Source organism: Sinocyclocheilus grahami, unplaced genomic scaffold (assembly GCF_001515645.1).
Source record: "Sinocyclocheilus grahami isolate Dianchi unplaced genomic scaffold, SAMN03320097.WGS_v1.1 scaffold1220.1, whole genome shotgun sequence".
Taxonomy (NCBI): Eukaryota; Metazoa; Chordata; class Actinopteri; order Cypriniformes; family Cyprinidae; genus Sinocyclocheilus; species Sinocyclocheilus grahami.
The window spans coordinates 416,361-428,139 of NW_015506399.1; the positions used below are offsets into that span (position 1 = coordinate 416,361).

The 11,779-nt window shown below is 38.7% G+C and overlaps 1 protein-coding gene across 2 annotated transcripts in view; it reads left to right on the forward strand.

Moving 5' to 3' along the window:
* Positions 1–10,404, forward strand: part of LOC107568141 (kinesin-1 heavy chain-like) — a 23,671-nt gene extending 13,267 nt beyond the window's left edge. Inside the window, exons 13-26 of one of the 2 annotated variants that reach the window (XR_001606721.1) lie at positions 80–148; positions 1,920–2,126; positions 2,467–2,610; positions 2,799–2,984; positions 3,649–3,766; positions 3,924–3,979; positions 4,174–4,283; positions 4,367–4,468; positions 4,555–4,615; positions 4,692–4,763; positions 5,366–5,470; positions 6,246–6,462; positions 7,158–7,348; positions 8,858–10,404. Coding sequence is in view for 1 of the 2 variants with exons in the window: in XM_016253995.1 (XP_016109481.1) it covers positions 80–148; positions 1,920–2,126; positions 2,467–2,610; positions 2,799–2,984; positions 3,649–3,766; positions 3,924–3,979; positions 4,174–4,283; positions 4,367–4,468; positions 4,555–4,615; positions 4,692–4,763; positions 5,366–5,470; positions 6,246–6,462; positions 7,158–7,288 (1,578 nt within the window). In the remaining variant the exon portion in view is untranslated. Of the gene's footprint in view, positions 1–79; positions 149–1,919; positions 2,127–2,466; positions 2,611–2,798; positions 2,985–3,648; positions 3,767–3,923; positions 3,980–4,173; positions 4,284–4,366; positions 4,469–4,554; positions 4,616–4,691; positions 4,764–5,365; positions 5,471–6,245; positions 6,463–7,157; positions 7,349–7,419; positions 7,653–8,857 lie in introns of those variants that run through there. The other variant, XM_016253995.1, reaches the window with a different exon arrangement.
* Positions 10,405–11,779: the final 1,375 nt, after the last annotated feature.

Genomic DNA, 11,779 nt, shown 5'->3' on the forward strand with positions numbered 1-11,779 from the left:
TTCTGTGTTTCTCTCTCTCTCTCTCTCTCTCTCTCTCTCTCTCTCTCTCTCTCTCTCTCTCTCTGTTGTCTGCCTGTAGGATGATGAGATAAATCAGCAGTCTCAGCTGGCTGAGAAACTCAAGCAGCAGATGTTGGATCAGGAAGAGGTGAGAGCTGAACATGCACATCAGATTTACATTATTTCCCATAAATAAGAGCAATGTCCTGTCTCCTAGTTGGCTGTGAATCATTTGGAGACTAAAAACTTGGGAGTTGGGGTTTGCCCTTTAAAAGCTATAAATAATAAATAGTGTTCTGGCCTAGTGCACATGCTCCTTGCATGTTGAGTTGAGATCCCATCACAATTAGGGCTGAACGATTAATTGCATTTGCGATAATATCGCGATTATGAAAAATTTAGATTTTTCAATCGCAGAGGCTGCGATTACACGGTCACATGACAGGCGAGCGTAAAGAGGTGTGTTCGACTTGAAGATCAGATCGGTGTATGACATCAAAGTACGGTGAGCGAGAGAAAGCATAAGGAGACGTCCGTGCTCTCTTATAGCTCTCCCAGTGCTTTGATGACACACACCCATCGATCTAAGCAGCGCTGCTTCAAGTCGAGCGCAGGCCATCAGCAGAAAAAGAAAATAAATAAGTGAATAGCCAAAGGACGTAACTTAGAATGGGAGATGGATCGGTTTGTGAAAGCGAAGAGAAAAGCCATAGATGAAGTCGCACAGACCCAGGCAGGTGCTGGTCATTTAAAAGCTAAATGCAGAAAATATGATGAGGCACATCTTGCTCTCGGCTTCACTCACCGTGTCTATGGAGAGTCTGTGTACCGGACGCTACAGTTGTGCGTTGCACCACAACAGCTCTAAACTGGACGCGACAAAGTGACCTTTGCAAATCATTTTAACTTTGTGTCAGTACGTCATAAATAGAACAAGGCATCAGTTTAATGTCGGGTTTTGTCGCGCCGCGCCGCATCCAGTGTACACCGTGTCACTGATTATAATGGTTTCTACTGTATTTTGCCGATCGCGTCCGGTGTAGACACGGTGTTTAATGTCGTTGGTGAGGAGGAAAGCCTGTGTGTCCTATGCCTTAGCGGACAGCATGAAACCCACAAAAAATAATAAATAACAGAGAGAGAATAATAATAAGTTATTCTCTCTATGCTATTTTTCAATGTTTCAAGTGATGCAGGTGTTTTTTTCCCTGTAGGTTTTTTTAATTAAATAAACATTAATTTTTCATAATGTTTAGTGAAATTATTTGGTAGTCTGAGGGGGGCGCAATCAAAAAAGTCTGAGAACCACTGGTCTAAAGTTAACAGACAGTGTTTAAAAAGTGCAGGGCACATGTTTACATAAGTTTAGTACAGTGGCTGTGAATTACCTAAAGTAGTGTGGTAAAGCAACAGATTTGTTTTTATATTTCTGCAATCTACTTTAGTTTGTGTGATTTGTTACTGACGTTCATATTAATGTTTACACCAGGCTTATTTGTCAGTACTTTATGTTGTCATAATTATTAGATGCTTACCAGGTTGGAAGTTCAACAAATCAGTCAATATACTGTGATTGCAGTTGTTAAATAAAAATGTCATTCATATCAATTCATGCATCACCTAATTTCATCGTAACATATAGGCCTGGCCTACAGAAAAGAAAATCTATCTAATAGTGTGTTGGTCATACTATACAATGATTTATAGCTTGTCTTTGTTGAATAATACAGAACATAAAGAGCTTTAAAAAAAGAATAATTGCATATTAAATCGCAATATTGGTAAAACAAATCGCAATTAGATTATTTTCCAAAATCGTTCAGCCCTAATCACAATCCCCTCTTCTCTCTCCTCAATAATTTGACACTAATAATAATACCACAATTGCCACAATGAAAAAAAAAATCTTTGAATTGTAGCTGCTGGCCTCAACGCGAAGGGACCATGACAACCTGCAGGCGGAGCTCACCCGTCTGCAGATGGAGAATGAGGCGTCTAAAGAGGAGGTGAAGGAGGTGCTGCAGGCCCTGGAGGAGCTCGCAGTCAACTATGATCAGAAGAGTCAGGAGGTGGAGGACAAGACCAAGGAGTTTGAATCCCTGAGTGAAGAGCTCAACCAGAAATCTGTGAGGAGAAACTCTTCATTAAAAACACAGTTTTCTTCACTATTGTTTTATCATATGTGATGGTTTCTTTCACCGAAAAGTTATAATTTACTTTTGCTTGAAAATGTTCTACTCTCTTTTTGTCTAGACAGCAAATTAGAAAATCTGATGTTAGTAATAATAATAATAATAATAACAACTGAGTATTAATAATGTTGTATAACTGATATATACAAAAGATAAAGCAATTATTATATTTAAAATAATGTAATTTTAGAGCGACAGGGTAACTATATCAGTGCAAGTAATTTGAAGTTATGTCTTGGTACTGGTTGCTGATCTGAGCTGTCTGTTGTTGCAGAGCGTTCTTGCATCTATCGACTCTGAGCTGCAGAAACTGAAGGAAATGACCAACCATCAGAAGAAGAGAGTCACTGAGATGATGTCATCACTGCTTAAAGACCTGGCAGAGATTGGCATCGCCATAGGCAGCAATGACATTAAGGTAAAAGGGCGAAATTTGTTGCATTAACTTCTTTCACTTATTTATATATATATGTGTGTGTGCGCGTGTTTTCTTTTTGTCCTTGCTTTTTATTTTCCACTTCCTTTGCACTGTTTTAACTGCTTACCCTTCTCTTTAACCTCAGCTATTTCTCTTTCTTTCTCTCTGTCTGTGTTTTGTCTCAGCAGCATGAGGGTGGAGGTCTCATTGATGAAGAGTTCACAGTCGCTCGTCTGTACATCAGTAAGATGAAGTCGGAGGTGAAGACTCTGGTGAAGCGCAGCAAACAGCTGGAAAGCACTCAGGCCGAGAGTAACAAGAAGATGGATGAGAACGAGAAAGAGCTCGCAGCCTGTCAGCTCCGTATCTCTCAGGTAAATGCAAAAAACGACATGATAAAACAACTATTATGTGTGTGCGCGCGTGTTTTCTTTTTGTCCTTGCTTTTTATTTTCCACTTCCTTTGCACTGTTTTAACTGCTTACCCTTCTCTTTAACCTCAGCTATTTCTCTTTCTTTCTCTCTGTCTGTGTTTTGTCTCAGCAGCATGAGGGTGGAGGTCTCATTGATGAAGAGTTCACAGTCGCTCGTCTGTACATCAGTAAGATGAAGTCGGAGGTGAAGACTCTGGTGAAGCGCAGCAAACAGCTGGAAAGCACTCAGGCCGAGAGTAACAAGAAGATGGATGAGAACGAGAAAGAGCTCGCAGCCTGTCAGCTCCGTATCTCTCAGGTAAATGCAAAAAACGACATGATAAAACAACTATTCTCTCTTATTAAGGTAGTTCATCCAGAAATGAAAACTGTCATCATTTACTCGCACGTATAGCTTTTTAAACTTGTTTTAGTTTCTTTTACTGAACATAAAAGAGCATTTACAAAGTTATTTTGGTAAAACCAGTCTTATGTTTTATTAGATCATTATTGTATGACTTTAGTTAAATGGAAACACCACATGCTCTCCATTACAATACTAGCATGGCATTTACAGGAAACTTTAAAAAGATATTGAGATTTATTTGTCTGTGTTTGTATACAGTATGAGGCGAAGATCAAGTCCCTGACAGAGTATCTGCAAAACATTGAACAGAAGAAGAGACAGCTAGAGGAGAACGTCGACTCTCTCAATGAGGAACTGGTCAAACTCAGTGCACAGGGTACAAATACACATGCTTTTCTGTCCTCTCATAAATGCATTTTAATGCCCATACAAAAACTGTGTGGCCCAGATTGACCAACTTTTACTGCCCTCTTGTGGTGAGACTGTATTGGGCATGAAAGAAGTTGTGATGAAGTTTATTTTTCGTTGTGCAGAAAATGTTCATGCCATGGAGAAGGAGAATGAGATACAGAGTGCTAATGAAGTCAAGGTAAGCATCTTATACATTTCAATTGCATAATGTTTTTTCCCAGGCATTTTAGTGAGTTTTGCTCATACTCTTTATGTACCTATTATATTTTCTGCACTTCGATTAGATTCAGAAGGGGGGCTTTTGATAGAAGTTTTGTTTATTTTAATAGAGAGATTGTAATTCATAGTTCCTCTGAATGTTTGATTGTACAGGTTGCAGTTGAGCAGCAGATCCAGAACCACAGAGAAGCTCATCAGAAACAGCTGAGCAGCCTGAGAGACGAGCTGGAGATCAAGGAGAAACTCATCACAGAACTGCAGGAGTAAGATATACACATACACATCTTCAGGCACTGAATTAATCCACATGGGCTCATTTTTTTCTCACTTTGTTTTCTGTCTACAGTCAGAACCAGAAGATCATGTTGGAGCAGGAGCGCTTGAAGGTGGAGCACGAGAAACTCAAAAACACTGACCAGGAGAAGAGCCGCAAACTGCACGAGCTGACGTACGACATGCAACAAACATGCAGAGATCTGAATAGCATGCGAGAAAAGTTTGGTCTGGTGTCTTAATGATGAAATATGTTTACAGGGTGATGCAGGACAGAAGGGAACAGGCCAGACAGGATCTCAAAGGCCTGGAGGAGACAGTGGTAGGTCATTTTGTTCTGTACATGAGAGATGTTTCATATTTATGCGTGCACGCTCTGATCGCTCTCTTCTCCTCAGGCCAAAGAGCTGCAGACTCTTCATAACCTGAGGAAACTCTTTGTTCAGGATCTGGCCACACGGGTGAAGAAGGTATCGCAGTTGTAAACACATTCTCCTTTAACTGAAATTTGTAGTTAGAAAGTTGCTCCAGATAATTCAATAGTTTCAATGTGGATATTTCTTGAAATTATAATGACTAACCCTGAGCTATGGTTACTATTAAAAGCTAAACATTAGACTGGCTTTATAGATTCTTGTGTATAGCTGTCTTTTTTAAAATGCCTTTTCTGTTAAGTTCCTGTTTAAACAGGACGTTTTGACAGACATATCAAAGCTTATAATTTAATTTAATTTGTATTATTATTATTATTATAAATGTTACATGTTTCGAGTTGCACCTTATTCTAATTATTTAATGATTTTATTAATTGTTACCTTAAGTTTTTAATTACATTTTTTATTACTATTATTATTAGAAATTTTAGTACGGTTTTTAATTATACATTTTTTATTTGACTTTATATTATTATTAGTTTTTAATTATTTTATTTCTTATTTTACGATTTTATTTTATTTTTCTTTATGGCTAGTAGCCTTTAGTCTTCAAAGCTAATAGATGTCATAAAACTCCAGTTATGACTTTATCGACCACTCCCGGACATGCCTGAATTATGCATTAACATATTTTTCAGAGTGCTGAGATGGACTCAGATGACACTGGCGGCAGTGCGGCACAAAAACAGAAGATCTCATTCCTTGAGAACAACCTTGAGCAGCTCACTAAAGTGCACAAGCAGGTAAACACACACTTAAAAGATCGGATACCACAGGCATTCTCTCAAAACACATTCTTAATTCATTATAATTCATTACATTTATATAGCGCTTTTCTAGGCACTCAAAGCGCTTTACATTGTTAGGGGGTATCTCCTCATCCACCACCAATGTGCAGCATCCACCTGGATGATGAGACGGCAGACATAGTGCACCAGAACGCCCAACACACACCAGTTTATTGGTGGAGAGGAGAGCAGGTAAACACACACTTAAAACATCGGATACCACAGGCATTCTCTCAAAACACATTCTTAATTCATTATAATTCATTACATTTATATAGCGCTTTTCTAGGAACTCAAAGCGCTTTACATTGTTAGGGGGTATCTCCTCATCCACCACCAATGTGCAGCATCCACCTGGATGATGAGACGGCAGACATAGTGCACCAGAACGCCCAACACACACCAGTTTATTGGTGGAGAGGAGAGAGTGATGAAGCCAATCAGTAGATATGGGGATTGTTAGGAGGCCATGATGGTCAGAGGCCAATGGGCGAATTTGGCCAGGATGCCAAGGTCACACCTCTACTCTTTTCAAAAGACATCCTGGGATTTTTTAATGACCACAGAGAGTCAGGACCTCGGTTTAACGTCTCATCCGAAGGACGGTGCTTGTTGACAGTATAGTGTCCCCATCACTATACTGGGGCGTTAGGACCCACACAGACCACAGGGTGAACACTGAAGGGTGAGCACTGACATGCTTACTGAAGTCTTTCTTTCCTTTGTCTAGCTGGTGCGTGATAACGCTGACCTGCGCTGTGAGCTGCCCAAGCTGGAGAAGCGCCTGCGGGCCACGGCGGAGCGTGTGAAGGCTCTGGAGTCTGCACTCAAAGAGGCCAAAGAGAACACAGCCCGTGACCGCAAACGCTACCAACAGGAGGTGGACCGCATCAAAGAGGCTGTCAGAGCCAAGAACATGGCCCGCAGAGGACACTCCGCACAGATCGGTTAGCACACACACTTTAAAAGAGTGCAGTTACTAGATTCAGCCAAGTGCTTATGGAAGACGCGTGTCTTTTGACATTTCAACTTTGGTAGGGTCATACTAAAACAGAGGAACAGTGAAAGTTGTTGATTGCTACCAAGAGGTGTTGCTTGCTCACATTTGTATTATTAGTAGATTAAAATGATTAATCATGGTTCATCTCGTGATTTAATTTGAATTTAACACAATTAATGGGCAGCTTTGAAGCTTTTCGGTTTGTTGTCAACTTTTACAAACAACTTTTGGGCCTCATACACTTGCAGTGATCTCACACATAAACATGAGTCTCACTGCTAGGAGATGCATGGCAAATGACAACAACATTTGTTCTATAATGGGCTCAAATTATCAAACATGTTTGATCTCCTCCAACTGAATGGAATCATAGTCTAACGATAAAAAATTTGAGTCTGTGCCCATCATAAACCAGGTGATTTTTAATGAAAAACTGTCAACTCTGACTGCCCAAAACCTGCAGACTAGCATTGACTTGTCCAGACTGCAAATTAGGCTGAAAATCTGTGCACAAGTCTTATAGTGTATTCCAGCCTTCAGTCTTTTAGGAGTGATTTTTGATCGATAGATTTAGTAGACTAAGTTAGTAAACAAAGTTTGTTTTTTGGCTTAACTAACTAGTCATATGTCCTCCTTTCACAGCCAAGCCAATCAGACCAGGTCAGCCCCCTGTCGCCTCTCCCACCCACCCCAATGTCAACCGCTTAGGGGCGGGGCTCTTCCCGAATAACCAATCAGCGGGCATCCGTGGTGGAGGCGGAGTCAAACAGTAAAATAAGTGAGTAGATGCTGCAAAATTCTCATAACTATGTCACATTGTGGAGGTAAAATGGGTTGCGAATATAACTTCATCCTTTCTTTCTCCTTTTTCACCCTCTGTGTCTTTATTGCTCACTCTTTCCAGCTGTTGAATGCTGAATTTAACCCCAGTAGCCCCAGCTGAAGCTGATATCACCCCAAAAAGCTGAACAGGCATTCCACAGCACGGGAGGGTTCAATACTATACATATGAAAATGAATATAAGTATATATATGTGTATGAAACATGAAATACTATCCCCGTCTGGGCTGTACAGTTGTTCCTCCATTCTTATCTCTCATATCTTCCCTTTAAAATACAAAGAAAACTAAAAAAAAGTTTTTTTTGCACCAGTGAACAATAGTAATTAGCGTGTATCTCTTCACTCTTGCACAGTAGGTTTCTGCTCAAATCCTGCTCTCCACATCCCTCACTGTGCCAAGTTGAATGTATTACAAAAGAAAAAAAGGCAGAAATGAATGAAAAATGGAAAAAAGAACAATAAAATTCTAGCTGCATTATTTTTACATTCACATTTTGGGTTTGTTTAGAGAGTTAGCTTGTTCTCTCTTGCTTTGAGTAGTTTCTATTGAACATTTCAACTAAATAAGTAAGTTAAACACTACAATTGAACTGTATATATGAACCATTGAACTAGTTTTTGTAATGATGGACATGTTCAGAAGAAAGATTTAAATGATGTTGAAAGTGGATGAAAGGTTTCTGAAAGTAGACAAACGAGATGCAGTTCCATGAAATGAGAACGAAAAGGCTGCTTAATGTAGACGCACCTGAGCTGCAGGAATATTTAAAGCACTGTACGAACACACAACGAGTAATCATTGTTACAGCATAAAGACCTGTGTGTATGCCACAGCCTGAGGTCTTGGATGAGTCATAGCTAGGTAAAAAAAACAAAACAATAATACTGATGTCACATGCTCATTTTGACATTTCAATATTTCACTTTTAAGCAGGTAGAGTTTGTCGTATCGATGCTGCTCCGTAGCTCAGTCACTACAAATCATTAATAATCACGTGTGTGGATTTCTCCTCTTAGTTTACCTACCATATTCCCAGACAGGATTCTTGTTATATTGTTTTTGGTAGGCAGGGAACCTTGCAGTTTATTAGAGAGATTGTTGACCCAATAATGAAAAATGTATTCACTCTCATGGTGTTCCAAACTTGTTAGATTTTTCTTTCATGAAACACTAAAGAATATCTAAATGTTTATGCTGCTTTTTGAAATGAAAATGGATGAGATGGACAATTTCAAGCTCTAAAAAGGACAAGAAGCACTATTGAGGTAGTCCATTATGACTTGAGCGACTTCTGAAGTCAAACAACTACAAATTTAAGTCATTATTCACTTCAAATCTTGCCCTCCGTGATCATTCGATTGAGACATAATGGCATTCGGTGGCATTGACATCAAACCTGCCACAGCGTGTCTTTTATTCACCATATTTGAGTTAAAACGTAAATGCAAATGAGTGCTGCAAAATTCTCATAACTATGTCACATTGTGGAGGTAAAATGGGTTGCGAATATAACTTCATCCTTTCTTTCTCCTTTTTCACCCTCTGTGTCTTTATTGCTCACTCTTTCCAGCTGTTGAATGCTGAATTTAACCCCAGTAGCCCCAGCTGAAGCTGATATCACCCCAAAAAGCTGAACAGGCATTCCACAGCACGGGAGGGTTCAATACTATACATATGAAAATGAATATAAGTATATATATGTGTATGAAACATGAAATACTATCCCCGTCTGGGCTGTACAGTTGTTCCTCCATTCTTATCTCTCATATCTTCCCTTTAAAATACAAAGAAAACTAAAAAAAAGTTTTTTTTGCACCAGTGAACGTGTGTGTAAATTAGCGTGTATCTCTTCACTCTTGCACAGTAGGTTTCTGCTCAAATCCTGCTCTCCACATCCCTCACTGTGCCAAGTTGAATGTATTACAAAAGAAAAAAAGGCAGAAATGAATGAAAAATGGAAAAAAGAACAATAAAATTCTAGCTGCATTATTTTTACATTCACATTTTGGGTTTGTTTAGAGAGTTAGCTTGTTCTCTCTTGCTTTGAGTAGTTTCTATTGAACATTTCAACTAAATAAGTAAGTTAAACACTACAATTGAACTGTATATATGAACCATTGAACTAGTTTTTGTAATGATGGACATGTTCAGAAGAAAGATTTAAATGATGTTGAAAGTGGATGAAAGGTTTCTGAAAGTAGACAAACGAGATGCAGTTCCATGAAATGAGAACGAAAAGGCTGCTTAATGTAGACGCACCTGAGCTGCAGGAATATTTAAAGCACTGTACGAACACACAACGAGTAATCATTGTTACAGCATAAAGACCTGTGTGTATGCCACAGCCTGAGGTCTTGGATGAGTCATAGCTAGGTAAAAAAAACAAAACAATAATACTGATGTCACATGCTCATTTTGACATTTCAATATTTCACTTTTAAGCAGGTAGAGTTTGTCGTATCGATGCTGCTCCGTAGCTCAGTCACTACAAATCATTAATAATCACGTGTGTGGATTTCTCCTCTTAGTTTACCTACCATATTCCCAGACAGGATTCTTGTTATATTGTTTTTGGTAGGCAGGGAACCTTGCAGTTTATTAGAGAGATTGTTGACCCAATAATGAAAAATGTATTCACTCTCATGGTGTTCCAAACTTGTTAGATTTTTCTTTCATGAAACACTAAAGAATATCTAAATGTTTATGCTGCTTTTTGAAATGAAAATGGATGAGATGGACAATTTCAAGCTCTAAAAAGGACAAGAAGCACTATTGAGGTAGTCCATTATGACTTGAGTGACTTCTGAAGTCAAACAACTACAAATTTAAGTCATTATTCACTTCAAATCTTGCCCTCCGTGATCATTCGATTGAGACATAATGGCATTCGGTGGCATTGACATCAAACCTGCCACAGCGTGTCTTTTATTCACCATATTTGAGTTAAAACGTAAATGCAAATGAGATGTCAAGATTTTCAGTGGTTGTCATACTTTAAGCTGCTTTTTATGTTTCTGGTGCTCCTTTTCAATCCTTGTTTTCATTTTACGGAAAGAACATCTTTTTCACAGAAAAATGAAATTGATAAAACTTTGGAATGACATGAGAGTGAGTAAATGATGACAGAAGTTTCATTTTTGGGTGAACTAAGCCGTGCTAAGGGATTCTTAAATGTGGAAATGATCACATCCCACCCTCCTCTCCTTCATAGACGCCCTGTTATAGCAATACAGTTTGTAGTTCGTTTTACATTTAAAAGAGTTTGTATATTGTCACTTTGTCGTTTTGTTGGAGTGAGGTTTGTGCAGTGGTCAAACAGCCATTGAAGTTACAATATACCTATACTCCCGAGTCTTTAGCTTTTGTTTGATTTTTGTCATTTTAGTTGGTATGGTTTAGTCCATTATAGGGTCCATATTTTGAAGTTCTGCATTTTGGAAATGGCAATTGGATCTTCAGTGGTTTGAGCATTGCAATCAACCCAGGGAAACCCACACAACATTTAGTTCTGGCTCACACAACCAAAACATGACTGTGGATTGTCTGTTGTGGTTTTGGTTGCCTTTTGATTTTTTTTAGACCTGCTGATTGGCTCGCTACAGTTACTGTTCCAATGCTTTTCATTCAGCACAACGTTACTGCCTTTCATTGACTCGTGTTAATGGGTGGGGCCTATTTAATGCTGGGCGGGGTTTATTTAAACATTTTAGGTCATGTTTTCATTTTGTTGCACTTGCAACTAGATAATACTGTTTTATTTATTTCTGTTTTATTATAGACTACGGATTTTGCTGTTCATTTTTCTTATGACAAGTATATATAGATTCCAGTGTACTTGGTTTCCATTGTCCTTTGTTTTTCAATGTCAGTTGGATCCAGATCCTAGTGTCCTGTGTAAATTACTGTAATACTGTTGTAGCAGGGGGAATATAGAAGATGGTGTTTTAAGACCTTTGTGTGCAATATGAATCTGGTGTAGTGCAAGTTTTGCAATGGAGAGGAAATCACTCAACAGTCCTCCCATTTTATTTTATTGTTTAATGCTCATTTGTCTAACGGTTGTCTTGTTTGCCGAATTTAATCTTTTAAAAGCACTTTAAAATGTTACCATCTCAATTGAAAAACGCACTTATTGAAAACTGAAAATTTGCATCTCAAACATCAAATTCCTCACTGAATTGTATAATTATTGTTATTAAGGAGCTTCTGCAGGAGGTTGCGTTCTGAAGACTGTCAATGTTGTTTTTTTTTGTATTTTGTTTTGCCTTGAATCTGCATTTTTAACCGTTACTGGGGAAAACACTCCGTTTAAATGGCTCTAATGGAAGGATGTAATGGCGATCAGATGTGTGTACAGTTGGTTCTCCAGATTGTGTCGATTGAATTGCTGTGTATGTTTCCTTCAACTGCTTACTGTAGGC